This window comes from Notamacropus eugenii, chromosome 3, assembly GCF_028372415.1.
Source record: "Notamacropus eugenii isolate mMacEug1 chromosome 3, mMacEug1.pri_v2, whole genome shotgun sequence".
Lineage (NCBI taxonomy): Eukaryota > Metazoa > Chordata > Mammalia > Diprotodontia > Macropodidae > Notamacropus > Notamacropus eugenii.
Window position 1 is genome coordinate 310,504,622 of NC_092874.1, and position 18,528 is coordinate 310,523,149.

The 18,528-nt window shown below is 47.8% G+C and overlaps 1 protein-coding gene and 1 long non-coding RNA gene across 2 annotated transcripts in view; both read right to left on the reverse strand.

Moving 5' to 3' along the window:
- Positions 1-18,528, reverse strand: part of LOC140532119 (uncharacterized) — a 76,123-nt gene that overhangs the window by 32,844 nt on the left and 24,751 nt on the right. The window contains 3 exon segments of the mRNA XM_072650661.1: positions 8,116-8,216; positions 16,276-16,341; positions 18,168-18,237. Coding sequence (XP_072506762.1) covers positions 8,116-8,216; positions 16,276-16,341; positions 18,168-18,237 — 237 coding nt within the window.
- On the reverse strand, positions 4,316-8,107 carry LOC140496627 (uncharacterized). Its single transcript, XR_011964352.1, has 2 exons — positions 7,641-8,107; positions 4,316-5,082 (listed from the first exon to the last, which is right to left on the reverse strand). It is a non-coding gene; the product is annotated as an uncharacterized lncRNA (long non-coding RNA).

Below are 18,528 nucleotides of genomic sequence, written 5' to 3' on the forward strand. Positions count from 1 at the left end.
TCTTTCTGTAATTCTGAAACAAGAATTAAGCCTTGAAGGGTGGAGAGGTTCTGGAAGCAGCGTTCCCCAGCAAGAGGTGCTACCAGTTCCAAGGTCCACAGGCTGTAGGCAGAGGAGTGGAGGCCCCACTCCCGGCCTCAGAAGCACTGCCAGGTGGCTCCCACCCTGGAAACCAGGAGAGGATGGCACTATGACCATCCTCACCCCAGGAATCTTTCCACATGAATGTTTGCAGAGCACTTTCTCTACTACAGCCCCGTAAGAGGGTCCAGACAAAGAGGGGAACCCTGGTTCTCAGACTCCAAAGTTGAGCTCTTTCCACTGCTTCTATCTTGGGGCCCTATTTGAAGGAGGATGGAAAAGATGGGAGTAACTGGGAAGGCCAAGCCTGCATGCAGTGTGATGTATCATGGGAACAAAAATGTGACCTCAAAATTCAGTCAGCCCATCCCTGTCCCTGGTGAAGCACACCGAGCAGCAGGCAGCGCTGGTTTCCATTTCAGAGGCTTTAGAACATCTCTACATCCGTTGCCCAGGGCAGGAGCATCCTGGACCATGGGAGAGGTGCTCCCTGGACTGGACATCCAGGAGGCCAAGGGCTGTGTCTTGTCCAAGATCTATCTCCCCCAAAGATAGGGGCTTAGCCTGCAGCTCAGCATACAACTGGGGCTCCTAAATGTTTGTTTAATTTGCTGAGTTCTAGTGACTAGGCTCTTTCTGCAGTCTCCTGGGAGGATGAAGACCTGGATTTGAGTGTGTTTTGTGTGACCCTTCGGCTTCTTTCTCTGGTGTTCAGTTTCCCTCATCTCTAAAATAGGCAGAGAAGTGGAGGCTTTCCCTACCTGTTGGGGAGGAATGAGCCATGCCCAGAAATTAGGGTTACTTCCTACAATTCTGGCCCCAGTGCCCCCGCCCAGGTTCCCCTTTGGGAACTCAGGGGGTGAAGAAACAGTGCAATGACTTGCTGTCTCTTGTGCTTATATCCATCTGTGACGTAATTGGCTCTACATCTCCAGGACACTGAATGAAATGGAATCAGGGGCATTTACCGATTTCTACTAATGCTTCCAAGTCAGTCCCCGACATGTTTTCAGCAGGATCCAAGCCAGCTTGGAGGCTGGCAGTGGAGTTCAAGGGTCCCTCCTGGTTGCCAGACTGCCTCTCACCACAGAGTTCTAGAAAGGAAGCACATGGCCAATGTAGTCTAACAACATCCAGGGATCCCAGGTCTGGAACTGGAAAGAAGATTCCTTGGGGATCGCCCAATCCAATCCCCTCCTTTTACAGGGGAGAAAACCAAGGACCAGAAAGGGAAATGACCAGCTTAAGATCACCCAGATAGGAAGGAGCAAACTAGATTTGAATCCAGGTCCCCTATCTCCCAATCCAGTGCTCTTTCTATGGTTTACCTTGCTGCCATAGACAAGGCTTTTAAAACTCTCTCATCCTGGACAGGGGGAGTCAAGATGGCGGAGTGAAAGCAACGACTCACCTAAGCTCCTGAACAAACTCCTCTGGATACCTCTGAAAGGAGAATCTGACCAAACTTTGGAGGTGCAGAATCCAGTGGGTGACAGACTTTGACGGATTCGGAGCCCAGGTTAGACTGGAAGGTCCACGGGAAGGATCTGTTCCGCGGGGGTGAGCCCCCAGCGCACAGCGCAGTGCGGTCAGCGTAGCAGGGCAGAAGGGACCTGAGAAGCCTGAGAGTGGCTGGCGGAACCAGCAGAGCAGGAGACCAGCCAAACCCAGCCAGTGAGAGCCGCTGAGCACTAGATATCAGCGCAGCAGCCCTTGAAACCTTCAGCCTGAAGACTAAACTTCGGTAGGTCACCTACTTGAACTTCTGGGAGCCAGGATGGCGGAGTGATCAGTAAATGCTCTCTCCTCCCCCCTGATGTCCATGAAAGAACCATAAAATATTTCCCCAGAAAAATCCTGGATCAGCGGGAACAGCAGAAGGGGGCAAATAGTCTCATAGCAGCAGAGGCTAGGAAAATAGCAAAAGGGGATTCTTTCTACTGTGGCGGAGGTGATCCGGAAGGACAGAGGACCCAGGGCAGAGAAAATTTGCACTGAGACCCAGGCAAGCCTCAGCTCCCGGAGACGAGCCCCAGGAGGGGTGGGAACATGCATTAGCATCTAGGCGTGCCTCAGCCCTCCAGGGGAAAAGGGAAGACAATAGAGAAGCTGGGATTACCACCCCCTGAGCTTGCCTTTGCCTCAGTTCAGCTGAGGAGATCTCCTGTGACCAGACCACTCCTCCCACACACTTAACAAGCTAACCCCAGGGTTGATCTGGGAAACAATAAACAAAAACCTGCTTTTAGCTTTTTCATACATCAGCTCAACACAAAGTTCCGTACCTTCTGACTGAAAGAACCAGAAGCTACAACACTCAGCCAACATCATGAATAGGAAAAAGCAGACGAAAAGTGAAAAAACCATAGAATCTTTCTATGGGGATAAAGACCAAAACACAAACACCAAAGAGGTCAGAACTGAGACTGTACTTCCATCTGAAACTTCAGAAGGGACTATGAACCTCTCGCAAGCACAACTAGCTTTCCAGGAACAGCTGAAGAAGGAAATAGAAGAAAAACTGGCCAATGATTTTAAAATTATGAAAAAAGAATTCACTGATGAGAACATCACTTTGAAAAGGAAAATTGAACAAATGGAAAAGGAAGTTCAAAAATTAACTGGAGAAAATAATTCCCTAAAAGGAAGAGTTAATCAAACGGAAAAGGAAACCCAAAACCTAATTGGGAAAATTGATCAAATGGAAAAGGAAACACAAAACCTAACTGGGAAAATTGGTCGAATGGAAAAGGAAGTACAAAAATTAAATGGAGAAAATAGCTCCTTAAAGGGAAAAATTGGTCAGATGGAAAAGGAGATGCAAAAGTTAACCGAAGAAAACAATACGATGAAGATAGAATTGGGCAAGTAGAAACTAATGACTCAATGAGGCAGCAAGAATCAGTCAAACAAAATCTAAAGAATGAAAAGATAGAAGAAAATGTAAAATATTTCATTGGAAAAACAACTGACCTGGAAAATAGATCCAGGAGAGAAAACTTAAGAATTATTGGTCTGCCAGAAACCCATGATGAAGAAAAGAGTCTGGACAAAACTCTCTCATCCCCAAAGGGGACAAACATAGAGAAAAAAACAAAAACAAAGGAAAGATCATTCAAGTGACCCTAAGCCCACTGATTTATTTAACCGTTCTCAATGTCACAATGTCAATACCACAGTGGAGAACCCTGTGCTCTCAGCTATCTGGATGACTAGGCAAATCCCTTTTCTGCTCTGAGCCTCTATTTTCTCACCTGTAAAGGAAGGACTTGGAGTAAATGTCCTCTAAGATCCCTTTCAACTAGATGGAGGACCCTATGACCCTTCTTTGACCATCCTAAAAAGGTGGGTGAGCAGGACCTTCTGTCCCATAGCAGGGTTTAAATGATTCCCACCTGAAAACCATTCCTGGTCTCTTCTTGTCAGGAATGGCCACCCAGATTCCAAGTTCTAGAGCTGCAAGGATATAAGGTCACCCTCCCATTTTACAGATGAGGAAAGTGAGGCTCAGAGAAGGGAAGTAATTTGCCCAGAGTCCCAGCTCTAACAGATACCCACTATTTCAACCAGATTAAAATGTCCTCAGAAAGAACCTGAAACTGTCTCAGAAGCTGAATATGGCAGGGGTTAGACCACCCAAAGTGGTCCATGAGGGAGAAGAGAAAGTTTTCCATATGGCCAGGTCTATCTGATGCCTACACTACCCAGTTCTCATTCCAGGGGACCCCTTCACAAGCTAGATGAAACAGGTCTCATTTGTCATAGCCTTCAAGGTGTTGGTGTTCCCTTGATGGACACCTCCTTTGTGCCAAAGAGATAACACAATCTCTACAGCAATGCTGCACAGTTTGGATTACTGCTAACACTCTACGGAGGGAACTCTTTTGACCTCAGACCTCTGTGAGAAGATCAACTGGAGATGGAGAACATTTCATGATGTAGAGATGAGCCCGATTTCCTTCTCTCTCCACCCACTGATACCAAGAGGCAACTAGGCAGCACAATGAATAGAGCACTAGGCCTGGTGTCAAGAGAACCTAAGTTCAGATCTGGCCTCAGACATTTATTAGCTATGCAACCCTGGTCAAGTCACTTACGCCTGTTTCCTCATCTATAAAATGAGCTGGAGAAGCCAACTGCTCTTGTATTTTTGCCAAGAAAACCTCAAATGGGGCCATTAAGAGTCAGACATGACCAAACAACAACACCTACACCAACAAATTGCAATGGGAAATTCATTCATTCACTTCTTTATTCATTCAACAAGTGCTTTTACCAGTATTGGGCACAAGAGGAAGAGAATGATAAACATCTGCTCAGCACATTTGGAGCTGTCAGCTCAGCAAGCTGGCATCAGGCTACAGATAGAGAGGTCAGCATTCACTGGGGGTGGAGTCTGGCCAGCAGCATGCCATCTGGAGTCCTCCAGTGCAGGGAGAAGCTGTGCACCAGGGCAAGAGATGGTGCCAGCTGCCAATATGCCACTCTGTGCCCCCCAGTGCCAGGCCACAGACTCAAACATGTACACCAAAGGGAAGCATTTCCCTCCTAGGTAAGGAGTGCCTGAAGGGCCTAAGGCAGTGTGCATTCAGAAGCCAGCAGCAGCAGAGCAGGATCTCTGTTCCAGCTTCTAGTCCAATCTGAAGCCCACAGAGGAAGAACCAGGGCAGGAATCCCATACCAAATGGGAATCTGCAGTTTTGTCACTCTGAAGCAGCAGACCCGCCAGCTTGCTGATGGTCCAGAAGTGTCTCCTGAAACTTTTCTCAGTCTTGCAAGCCCAGAACCTGTTTGTCAGACCCAAACTTAGGTCAGGAACTTGCAGAGCTTAAATGGGGACAGGGGGAGGAGGGATCAGGCATCAGTCCACCAAACTTCTTTGGTAAAATGCGCTCCCCAGCCTGAGCTGTTCAAATACCCCAAGACAGCAGTAACAGGACCAATCCAGACCTTCCCTGAAGATGTATGAGGAGCCTTAACATGAAGTCCAAAGTCAGGAAGCTGGAAGAAGGCAAAAAGACATAAAAGGTTATTATAGTCACTCAAGATGCAAATCCAGAAGAAGAGGGTGGCTCCAAAACATCTACAAGCAAAGCCTCAGAGAAAAACACAGCTTGGACACAGACTTAACTAGAATTCTTGGAAGAGATGAAGCAAGAGTTCAGAAGGAGAGTTAAAAGTGTCTTATCCATGAAATAAGAGCACTCAGGGGAAAAATTGGAAAAGAAATGAGAGCTAAAGATGAATGAATTGGAAAGGGAATTAACAGCCTGTCATAAGATGTATACAACCTTGTGGCAAACTCCTTGAAAATTAGGATTGAACACATAGAAGCAAATGACTTCATGAGACAAGAAATAGTAAAACTGAGGCTCAGGCACAACATGACTTGCCCAAGATCACCTAGCTAGGAACAGCTAGGAAGTGTTTGAGGTAGGATTGGAACCCACATCCCCAGACTCCTCCTCACTATAATTCATCATATACCTGTCACTGAACTCTGTGCTAGGGGAGAAACACATCTAAATGGCAGGCCACTTCCTGTTGGACCCCCAGGAGCTGGACCAAGTGAGGGTGTGACAGATAGAGGAGAAAAATATTTAGAATTGTTAGACCACCTGAAAGTCATGACTAATTTTTTTTTTCAAGAGCCTATATACCATATTTCAAGAACTCATAAAAGGTAAAAGGTAATTTTTTAGAACCAGAGGACAAAGCAGAACACACCAGTCCCCTCCTTAAAGAAATCCCTTGGTGAACAGTCTAGCACCACTAAGTGAACACCTGGTGAACAGTCTTGCACCACCACTGCAAGCCTGAGAATATCAGAATGCTCAAGTCTGTAAACATAGAGATTTTTAAATCACACATATATGCACAGAAGAAAACAGCTGGAAGGGAACACAGACCAGGAGAACAGTTTTGAAAGTGATATGGTGAGTTAATTACATACTTAAATGGGAAAGTAACAGAGATTCATAGTTTCATCTACAGTACAACCCTTTTTTCCTGCTTTGCTTTGTATGCAGAAGTGCTCATTTTATATGCTGTTTGTTAAGTCTAGAATTAAAAAAAAAATAACACTTTATATGTGTGTGTGTGTGTGTGTGTGTGTGTGTGTGTATAATTCTAGCTATTTTTATCTTGGTTCATTATGGTTCAATTTCTAGATTCTCTTTTCCCTCCTCAGTGAGCCCTACCAGATGCTTTTTTGTTATGGGAACTGGAGGCGAGTGAATGGGACACATACCTTCCCATTTTTACAGAGTAATAAGGGATAGAGATGAGATGCTCCTACTGAGTGAAGGGTAAGGCTAGAATGAGAGACGGGACACCCTGGGGCTTTGGAAACATTAAAGCTCTATGGAAATGCTGCTGGTGCTGATTGTTGCCCAGGTTGCCAGGGGTGTGCCAGGGCTGACACTCAGGACTCCTGATTTCCTGGCCCAGTGGTCTTTTCTAGCCCAGTTTGTCCAAAACTGATGATTTCTTGATCTAATGTACAGGTTTCTGGCATTTACTAAGGTCAAGCAGAGACTAGAACCCAGTACCACTGGCATTCCAGTTATCTTGGACACATCCTATTCCCAGCTTCCTCTGATAGGCTGGAATGGGAAGTTGGGAAATACACAAGCTCAGGGTAAGGCTGAAAGTGTGTGGGATTGAAGCCCAAAGGGCAATAGCGCTTTTAAAGATGGAGGTGAGGGGAGCCATTTTACCATCCAAACTGTTCAGATACTCCTTCCCCAGTCCCATGTGGCCCCCATTATTCTAGCATCTGTCTTGTGGAGAAAATACCCAGTGACGACCACCTGCTAGAAACTCAGGAAGGCTGGGGCTTCATGCCTCCTCTCCCCAAATCTTCGTCACTAGCTATAGACCGGAGGGTCAGTGACCCCTCTCTGAACCTCGATTTCTGGTTGTGTAGATGGTGGCTCATAAAACCTACAGGGCCCTGATGTCAGGGCTAAACAGTGAGGCTCGGAGGGGCTAATGGACCTGACAAACTTTATTAGGCACCTATGGTGTGCCGGGAGCTGTCCAGAGCTCCAGGGACCCGGAGGCAAAAGTGAAACCACGTGAAGTGGGGTTATTTCTGGTGACTCCAAGGACTAGTGAGACTCTTTCTCATGGCCTCAGTTTCCTCCACTGTAAAATGAATGGGAGGATGTCTGCGGCCCCCTGAAGCACCCTCCAGGATGCTCGGACTCCCAGCCTGTTCCTTTGCACACCCCCTCCCCGACGCCTTGGGAAAAAAGGCGGAAGTCCTTTCCAGCTGACTTGGAGTCTAGGAACCCAGAAAGGACAGATACGCGCCAAAGTCCCAAGTGGGAAGAGGCGGGAAGGCGCCCCCCCAACCCAGAACTGCTCTTTGGAGAGAGGGTAGGGGGTGGGGGTGGGCAGTGTGTGGTAGGAGCGGGGACAAATGACAGGGCCCCCAGCCAGGGGACCACAGTGGAGCGGCCCCTCCTCGATAACAACTTTCTAGTCCTTGACCTACCTCCCATTCCTGACTGAGGCAACAAGTGCTCTAGATTCCCCTACCAGTTTTGACTCACCTGGCCTTCCCGCAGGAACCCCGGGTCAGCCTCGCATGTCCTACGGGCCAGGAACTGAGGAGTGTGGCTCGCTTACCTGGCTGACCAGAGGTGCGACGCCCCTCCTCTGTCCTTCCCTAAGGCCCTGGAGAGCGAGCTGATCAGAGGATGGGGGAGGGGCGGGCCCCGGAGCCCATTTCCTGGTTCGGGGGGTGGGGTAGTGATTGGAAGGGGAGGTGGATTGGGTGGAGTGAAAGTTTGAGAGGGGGAGGGGCTGGATCGGGAGGGATTGAAGAAGGGAAGGGGAGGGAGAGGAGTGGTGTAGGAGAGGGGAGGAGCAGGGGGTGTGAGAGAAGGGAGTCGACGAGGGGAGAGGAATGCTAGGGGAACGGGGCCGGGAGAGAGGCGAGACAGGAGTGGAGCCCCCACAGGGCGGGGCTGCTTCTTCCTCTAGGTCTCGGTCTCTCTGTACCCTGCCCTCCTGGGGGCTCCTCACCTGCTCCAGCGGCCCCTGGGAGGTGGGCGGGGCCGGGACCGAAGGAGGGTCAGACCCAGGAGGTGACTCTGTGTCCGGCCAGCGCGCACATTCCGCCGGCTCTGGGAGATAAGGCCGGACTCGGTTACGCTCCCCGAGATCTCAGGTTTCCCTCCTCCCCCTTCTCCATCCCCGCTCGCCCCGCCTGCCCAGGCCCACAGCTCTAGGGCTGAACTCTCTGGTCCTGATACGCTTGACCTTAGAGATCCCCAACTCGGGCTACTATCCCAGGGGAAGGGGCCCTATGGTCCCCTGGGACCGTGCTCCCCAACCCTATGCTGAAAGAGGAATACAGTGGTCTGGGGCGGGGGGGGGGGGGGGGGGGGGGAGGCCAACATCTCTGCCAGTAGGGAAAACATTTATTAATCATCTAGTACGTACATGATCCTGGCTAGTCCCCAGGGATTAAAAGACCACTAAAGGGAAACAGCGCCAGGATTCCTCGACTTGGGACACTGCCTGCATCGGGCCAACACAAGTCCTGTCCTTCCTGGGGCATCTCAGGCCTATCCCCCAGCCTCAGCACAGGGGATGTGGGAAGGAGGTGAGTGGGATAGGTTTAGTGAAGACTTCTCAGGTTGTAATTCTTCTCCCAGGGGTGAGGTAAAACTGAGGGGCTCAAGGTTACTATATTTTTAGAATAGAATAATTCCATATAAGGATATAAAACTGTGTAGTACATTAGGGTCTCAATGATTGGATAAAGTTTACCTAATTCTTCAATGTCTTCATTTCAAAAGGGATTGGTTAGATTTCATGTCTAGAATGTAAGATCATATTCTCAGCTGATGAGGATAATGGTCAGTGGGGGAGGAGGGACTTGCGTTAGGGTCTATACAAATCACTGCCTTTTCTTTGTCTTCGGCTTTCCTACTCCTACAGGTTAGCCCCGCTTCTCGAGAATTGAATAAATCTCTTTTCTGTCATCACTTTGAGAGGCCTCTGAGTAATTGATTTATGTAGGGACCTGAGCCATCCCACACAGAGGGGAGGAAGAAGACCAAGTTAATCCTGTCTAATGCCTTCTGTGAGAGGGATTGGTAGACATTTTTCTGCTCAAGTCTTTTCCTCCAGGAAGCCTGCCCAGACTTCCTGACCACACCTGTTTTCTCCTCTGCACTTCTCAGTTCAAGGTATATTGATGCTGAGGTCCACGGATCCTTCTGAATGAAAACATTCCATTCTTCTTCCCAGCTCAGTGCCCTGATCTGAATGCAGTAGTCACTTAACAAGTGTTTGAGATCGGTCAAATGAAGTTCCTGTCAATGGTGGGAGGGCACCTGGGTTTTTGAAGATTATTCCAAGACACCCTGGCTGGTCCCACCAAGACGGAAATGCTTTGGGTGGCACTGGGGCAGAAATCAGGCCAGCCAAGTAAGCAGCTCCAGAGGGGTGAGGAGTTGTCCTGGTCACTACACATGAAAGTGAGGATACAAAGGAGGGAGGGAGGACCCCCATGCCCTCCTGCCCTACCCCCACACACTGAAGAGATCGTGCATCCCAGAAGTATGGCAAGGTTTAAGGAAATGAGAATCTCTGGGAATAAAAGTGTGCTCTCCCATCCTGCCTTTCCCAATTACAAGGCTCTTAAGTAGGAGCTTCTAGTCTTCAGGTACTGCACTTTGCCCTAGGAGGTGCCAAGGCAGGCACCCAAATCAGCATTTGCTGATTGTCAACCCACAAGACCGATGTGCTGGCTAGTATACCACAATGCCCAGGCTTTCAGAGCTGTGGGGACCAACCCAGTCATCCTATGGTTAAGGAAACAGGCCCATAAGATGAAGTAACAGGAGAAGAAATACAGGTGACACTGTAAGCGTAGAGATGGGATCACAGCCCAGGTCATCGGTGTACCATGCTGCCTTCTGGGAATGGGTGCCAGGGTTTGCATCAAAGCAGTCCCTGTTCAATAAGGGCCTTGGGTTAGATGTGTCTTCAGTCCCATCCAGCTCTGGTATTCCATGCTTTAAGGGCCCTTCCAACTTGGAACCTGATAGCCTTAGTCAGGCTTGACATTTTCCGTGCTATGAAAACATCATTTTATCCAAATTAAATCAGTCCCCCTTGAAAGAACAATTTGCTCAGTTTCTCCTCTGAAAGTCATTTTGGTTACAAGTTCTGGTAAGACTCTAAGTGGTGAGATAATTACAGGTTAATAACAACATTTCAATGATTGTGTTGAAGACAAGGAACAGGAAAAGGGAGGAGCCAAAAATTTGGGCTACAAGCTAGGGTTTTCTTCCTTTCTCAGATTTTCATTTGCAGGGGTTGGTTTAGAAGGCAAAATGAAGAGAAGGGCAGAGGAGGAGCCAGGGAAGCTCAGGTCACCTCATCTGCCCTGCCCCCCCATTCTTCAGCCTTGACCTTCATTCCAATACCAGCTCCACCCCTCCTTGCCTAGGCGGCTTTGGGCACCCCGGGCCTCCAAGTCTCTGCAAAGAGAAGGCAGCCCTACCACAGCTCTGGCCACAAAGAGGCCTGGAGGTGTCCACCCACCCAACTTCACTGGGCCTCTGATTTCGGCCTGGGGCCCCCCTTGGGTCAGATGAGTCTCTTCCATCTTCTTCTTCCTCTGGCTGCTTCAGATGAGAAACCCTGCCAGGGTCCCGTCTCAATTAGTCAAGCATTTATTAAGTGCCTACTATAGGCAAAAACTGCTAAGCATTTGGGGATACAGAGAAAGTCAAAACAAAACAAATCACAAACAAACAAACAAACAAAAAACACCAGTGTCTGCCCTCAAGGGGATCACAGTCTAGTGAGGGGGGCAGGAAAGAAGAGGTAAATCACTGCATACAAACAAGATATTATTCGGTGTTTTCGGTCATAACCTACTGTGCATGACCCCATTTGGAGTTTTCTTGGCAAAGATGCTGGAGTGCTCTGCCATTTCCTTCTCCAGCTCATTTCACAGATGAGAAAACTAAGGCAAACAGGGTGACGTGACCTGCCCAGCGTCTATAAAGTGTCTGTGGCTGAATCTGAACTCAGGAAGGTGCTTCTTTCTTACTCCATGCCCGGTGATATAAACAGGATAAATCGAAGGTTTGGTTGTTATCCTTCATTCTCAAAGAGGACCAAAATGACATCACCATGAAAAAGTCAATTTTCAACGTAAATGACTGTGGATGATCAGACCAATATGAGCTTGGAATGCTGTACCACAGATTGGGCACAAATAGTCTGTGTGAATATTTGGGCTGGATTCTTTAAATTGGCACATCCTACGTGTCCTTTGTACTATTCAATTCTGCTTTGCTCATAGAGCACAGTACCCTTTCTGACATGGGCACACTATGCTGAGCAGTCCTGTGCCAGCGTTTCCCATGTCACACAATCAGTTCCAAAGTTCTTGAGAGACCTTGAAAGTATCCTTATATCACTTCTTCTGACTACCGTGTGATTGCCTGCCCCATGCAAGTTCTCCATAAAATAGTCTTTTTGGCAAGTGTACATTTTGCATTTGAACAATGTGGTCAGCCCATCAGAGCTGTGCTCTCTGAATCATAGTTTGAATGCTTGGCAGTTCAGCTCAAGCAAGGACTTCAGTGTCTGGTACGTTATCCTGCCAGGTGATACTCAGAATCTTCCTAAGACAGTTCAAATGGAAGTGATTCAGTTTCCTGGCATGGCGCTGGTAGGCTGTCCATGTTTCACAGGCATATAACAATGAGGTCAGCACAAAGGCTCTGTAGACCTTCAGTCTGGTAGTCAGTCTAATACCTTTTCTTTCCCATACTTTTCTTCAGAGCCTCCCAAACACTGAGCTAGTTCTGGCAATGTTTGCATCAACCTCATCGTCAATGTGTACATCCCTGGAAAGTACACTACCAAGGTAAGTGAACTGATCCACAGCATTCAAAACTTCTTCATTTGCTATAACCAATGGTTCCATGTATGGATAATGTGGTGATGACCACAGGTGATGGAGCACCTGTGTTCTCTTGGTATTGATTTTTAAGCCAAAATTAGCACAGGTAGCAGAGAATTGATCCATACTTTGTTGCATCTCTGTTTCAGAGGCTGCACTGAGTGGACAATCATCTGCAAACAGAAAATCATGCACCAACACTTCCTCCACTTTGGTGTTGGCTTATAGCCTTTTCAGATCAAAGAATTTACCATCAGTATGGTAGTTGACCTTGATGCCGTGTTCATCCTCATTGAAAACATTTGACAACATGGCTGAAAATATCATGCTAAAAAGCATGGGAGCAAACACACAGTCCTGGTTCACTCCACTGGTGACTGGAAAGGCACGAGAGCATTGTCTGCTATCCAGAACCCGGGCAAACATGCCATCATGAAATTGACGTACAATATTGATGAACTTCGCCAGGCAACCAAATTTTGACATAATTTTCCATAAGCCCTCACGACTAACAGTGTCAAAGGCCTTGGTCAGATCTATAAACATTGTGTACAGACCTGTGTTTTGCTCCTGGCATTTAACCTGAAAAATTTCCTGGATTTGGAGTCAGAGGACCTGGGTTCAAATCCTGATGCTACCACTCACTATCTTTGTGATATTGAGTAAATCAACTTAATCTAAACTGAGGGTAGTTTTAGGAGAAAGGCACTAAGATGGGGGAGGACAGGCTGGGAGAACCTCCCCACTCTAGGGGGGCAGAAAAATACCCAGAGCTAGGAGGGGAACAGCAAAGAGGCCAGAGTTCCTGGATTGCAGAGTGCTTGGAGGAGATTGGGCTGGAGACTGGAAAGGTGGGAAAAGGGGGTATGGAGGGCTTTGAACACCGAACAGAGAGTCCTCTTTTATCCTGAAAGAACTAGGGGGTCACAGGGTCTTATTGAATGGGGGAGGGGTGATGTGACCAGAGCTATGTTTTAGGAATATCTGACAGCTGAGTGGAGGGTGGATTGGAGTAGGGGAAGACCTGAGGCAGGCAGACCTCCCCCAAGCAGGCCATTGCAGGTGATAAGGGCCTGACTGTGGGGAGGGGTGCAGTGGCAGAGGAGAGGAGTCCTAGGTTCACCAGCACTACTTGTTGTTATTGTGTTCATCGAAGACCATGCCATCAGAGAAATGATGACATGACTTGCACCTGACTTTGTCCTGAGTGAGGGAGGACTGTGCAAGGTCACCAGCCTCACTTCTCCTCCAGAGCTATCTGAATCCAGTGATCTGATGTTCCTCAGGATGACTGGAGATGACCCAGGATACACTGGGAGACCTTGGCCCCTTTAGGTCAAGGTCTATGCACTACTCACTTAGGGTGAGATAATGCCTATTCATTGAATAGACCTCTTTAAGAAGTAGTCAGGGAGGGAGTGGCCCCTTTAATGAGGCCAAAAAAAAGAAAGATATTAGGCTGGGAGGGAAACAGCAACAGTTACTACTGATAAATCACTCTAAAGCCAGGAGGGTCCAGAAGGGAGCCTTTAGGCAGGTGGCAGGTGGCAGGGGCCCTGTGGTGTCTGAGCTTTAGAGTACAGTGGGCTCAAGGTTCAGGGAAGGGAAGGGAAGGGAAGGCAAGGGGAGGGGAGATGAAACTAGTCAGTAAAACCCAAGTCACCTGGGCATCTTTTGGCCATCCAAATTTATCTTCCTTTGGAGAGGAAAAGGAAGGGGAGGGGGAGACAGACAGGGGAGGGGGAGCTGAGTCTACTCATAGGGTTGTGTTCATGGGAGAGGGGTTAGGGAATGGATCTCTGATTTCCCTGTGGGGAACTCCTTGGATGAGATAACTCCCTCTGTCAATACAAATTTGTACTTTGTTTGCTATTCATAGTCTTAGACAGTCATCCAGAGCAACAGTTTCAAACTTTTTAGCCTCAGAACCCCATAGTCCTCTCTTCCTCCTTTTATTTTTTTAGGCAACCAAGGTTAAACGACCTGCCCAGGGTCACACAGCTAGTACAGGTCTGAGGCTGGATTTGAACTCAGATCCTCCTGACTCTAGGGCCACTGATCTATCTATTGCACCATCTAACTGCTCCAACCCTGTAGCACTCTTAAAAGTTATTGAAAATACCCTAAAAGGAATATATCTGTAAGTATATCTATCAATATATGCCATATTAAAAATCAAGTCATTAGTATCATTATGAAAATAATATGACCTCATAAATCCCCTCAAACATTTTAGGAAGCCCCAGAGCTTCTGTGACCACACTTTGAGAAATGCTGGTCTATTGCACTGAGAGGCTGAGCAACATGGCCTATATGTGTCAAAGGAGCAGGATTTGAACACGTCTTCTTGGTCCTGGGGCTGGCTCTCTTTCCAGCACTACTTGCTAGCCATGTAAACACCCATCCTTAAGTCATCTAGAAGTTCCTGCCCTTTGGTTTCATCCTACACAAAATAGGGACAATGGTAAAATGATACCTTCACAGAACTGTTGCCACTTTATCTCATTTTATGTTCTCAGCCACTCAAGGGTGGTTATCACCAGCTTCTAAGGAATGAGAGCCCTCCTTGAAAAGTAGGCATAGTGTCCAGAAAAGCATTGAGGATATCTCATTTGTCTTGTATATCATCAGCTAAGTCTAGATGGACAGACTTCATCCAGAGTTCAGGGACAAGTCCCAGGTCAAAGAATCACAAGATGGTAGGATCAGAGAGAGATTTCAGGGACCTTCTGGCCCAAATCACATCTGAGCAGTTGTCCTTCCTCAGACGCCCCTCTTCTACTAAGCTGCAGCTGTTGCTTCATGGAGAAAGAGAAGGAAGAGCTCCATGAGGCCTTTTGCTTCTGTATATCTGTCCTCATGAGGATGTATCCTCTCCCTTTGAGTCCAAGCCTGTCTCCCTACAACTAGCTCCCCTCACCACAGGACCCCTGGACAAAGACAAAGCCTTTTTCTCATCACCCCTAACCTTTAGGCACTTGGAGGACTAAAGGCCTCCTAACTAACATGAGAATTGGTCACCATTTTTATCTACATCTAAGAACAAATTTCTAAGTATCAAGAAATGGGGCTCCATGGCTCACACACTTAAGACCAGAAGGGCTCCCCCATTCTCTCAGTCTTGTGGGTACCTGATCTCCCATGGTTTTGCTGCTGGGCTCAGAACTTGTCCACCTTCCTCTGATTTCTCTCTTTTCATAACACTCTACCTATCCCCCCCGCCAAGTCCTCCCAACAGTGGTGCTTATGGTCTGTGATCTCTGCTCTTGACTAGAGGGGTATCATGACATCAGGGCAAGGGAACTGATTTTAGACTCTGGATCTGGGTTTGAATTATGGCCCTGCTCCTTACTCATCACAGCAGGATGGATTTGGAGGTAGAGAATGGCGGGAGTAGGGGCGCTCTTCTATTTCCTTCTCATGTGATATTAGGTGAATCCCTCAAACCTCAGTCTCCTCATCTGTAAAATGGCAGACTAGACAGTCAGTTTTGGGGGTCCCTTGCAGCTCTCTGCTTCTATTTTCTCCTAAGAGGTTTCCATTCCAAAGGGCTCTGCCGATGCCCTTGGTCTGATCCAGGTTTCCCCACCAAGCCTGGACACCCATTTCTGAACCTTTACCAACATCTTCTTACATTTTGTTTCTAAAGGAGAACTGATGATGATGATGATGATGATGCCTCTATTTAAGAGGTACAAAAGCATTTCTTCACACTCTGGGGATTATTGATCCTTATTTTACAGATGAGAAAACTGAGGCGTAGGGAGGTTCTGTGACACAACCAGTACCTATGTTTTATAGACAAGATTCAGCCCCTAGGTTCTTGACTCCAGTTCAGTAATCTGCTTCCTCCCTGTAGGTCCCAAGGACTCCTCACAAACAAACATAATACAATCATACACAGAATGACCAGTAATCAATGAGGAGTCAGTGCGGGGAGGGGGAAAACACAGGTCAAAAGGTGTGTCATGTGGTGTGTGATGACCCTGGACTAGCCCTTTTCCCTCTCTGGGTCCAGTTTCTTCATCTATGAAAGGAGAAGGTTCAATTTTGAGGGTCATGCCTGGAGGGGACCTTAGAGCCTAGTTCTCAGAGACTAGTCCTCATTGTACAAAAAAGGAAACTGAGGCTCAAAGAGGGTGACATTTCCTCAAGATCACACAGAACAAGGGTGAGAGCCAGGGTCTCAGACACAACCCCTCCTCAAGAGGTTAATGATCTCCAAAGTCTCCCCCAATTCCAGATCTCACCTGGTCACATTCCAGGACACATTCCTTCTCGCCTCCAGGGCCAGATACTAGGCATAGATATTTCACCTGTTCTCAGCAACCAGGAAAAAGAAGAGAGGGGTATGGACACGCTGCCAGTGAAGGAGACATCTGATCTCCCTAGAGAGAAGTAAGAGGTGTCTCATTCTCTGCCAAGAGCTAGGGCGGGTAGGAAAGGAAGCATGTTTATCAACAGTATCTGTCCCTCAGGCACCCACAGAAAAATTTAGCATCATGCAGGTTAGAGCTGGTCAGGAGACCATTCAGAATGTGCCCCTCATTTTAGAGGTGGGAAGCCTGAATCCCTTGGAAGAGAAATGTTAAACTCAAGGACACCAATCTTCTGACTCCAAATCCAGCTTTCTTTCCACAACACTTTGTTATTCATTCATTCTTCAGCATTAATTATGCACCTATAGTGTACAGTAAGGGAATTCAGGGGAAGGTGACCAGAGATGGTGGCCCTCAAGTTGCTATTTGTTTGAAAATGACATCAATCTTCAGAAGACAATAGGACCTCCTTATCAAGACCCAGGGCTGCTCAAAAGAAGCCTGGGCTAACAATCCACATGTGGAAAACTAAATGGATGAATAATACCCATTGCCCATGTGAGGCCATACAGCTGGAGGGAGGACCCTGGAAGGTGACCTATCAGTGCAGGATAGGCCCAGCAGGCAGATGATGGGCCAGGTGTGGGAATGAAGGGAGTGAGTTGGATCCCATTTGGGAAATGGGACTGATTTTTTTAATGACCTGAATTGTTTCATCATTCAACAATTCATCTTTATAATATTTATACTCTCCTAGTGAAATGGGAAGGCTGTGTACCTTGGAACACCAAATTACAGGGGACCCAGAAGTCAGTGGAGAGGCCCACAGTGGACACCAGGGGTTACAACAAATTTCCAGGCACTGTATGAGAAGGGCTGAGAACACATCGCCAGGAGGGATGAGTCTGGAGGAGATGAACTGGTCATTTCCAAAGCGTAAGGAACCATAGATGGATAACCAAGGACAGCTACACACTTCACCACCCAGGGAAGGTCTCCAGGAGGCTGGGCTTATGGGAAAGCAAGAACAAGAAGTGCCCAGAATGGGAAGAGATCTGCGCCTGGGTAGAGATTGACCTCACCAGGTGCTAGGGCATTCCACCTCTGGAAATGATGTACACTCACTCACCTGGGAAGTGTAGTCTTCCTCCAACTCTGTAGGAGAATGGAAGCATCCTGAAGGCAGGACTTTGCTTTGTTTGGGTGCCTAGCCTAGACCTAGTGATCATCGGACAAATCCTTCCCTTGATCCAAAGTCCAGTCCATACTGATAGTTCAGTCCATCATTTACTTATTAAGTATTTATTAAACCTCTGCTGTGTACCCTGCCGTGTTATTCAAGGCTTTCTGAAATTTTCCAGCTAACAAGGGAGGGGTCTCTAAGGTCATTGTTTGAGCTTTTTCCGGAGATGCTCATTTCCTAGCAGAGATCACCATGTCTGGGGACATCTATATTCGTCAAATAGGATGTCTGCCACCTCTGGCTCCCTCCAATGCTCTGCCCAGAGGGGCCAGTAAATGCTGGTGAAAATGAACCACAGAGAATTGAATCTACAGGCAGGATTTCAGCACAAGTGCACACACACAACATTGTCTGATATTCATGGACTTTAAATTTCCAGGGGTTGTCAGGGGCTTGGACCAATGAGGGGGAAAGAGAACTGATGTCCAAGGCCCCAGAGAGCAGGAGGGAAGGCAAGGCTCCAGATGCTATTCCCCACCCCCCATTTTACAAACTACCTTAGTCCTGGATGGGGGGGTAGGAGGGTGGGGCCAGGTAAACTCCTGCTGAGTCTAAGCCTGTGTGCTGTTCTTGGCCAGACATGGGCCTGCTCCACAGAGACAGCCTCGGGGAATGTTCCTTCCTCTTTGCCAACTTGCATCTTAGGGAGCCTGGAAAGAGGCAGGGAGAGAAGAAGAGAAGCCCAGAGCAGTGCCTTTCTTTGACTAGGTTCCCAGTCACAGAATCAGCAACAGAGGGGAGAGGAGACCAGCCTCCCAATTCTTGGTCTGTTATCACTGTTGATGGGGTGGGAGGATCCTGGCTGCCAGCATTGTGACCAATGGTCAGGGTCTACAGGAGAGAGGGCCAGCAGCCCTAGCTTATGGAGGTCACTTGTTTGGTGGGGGATGAGGGGGAAAGGTTGGCTGTTACTGTCCATGGCAACAGACTGGTCATGCCCA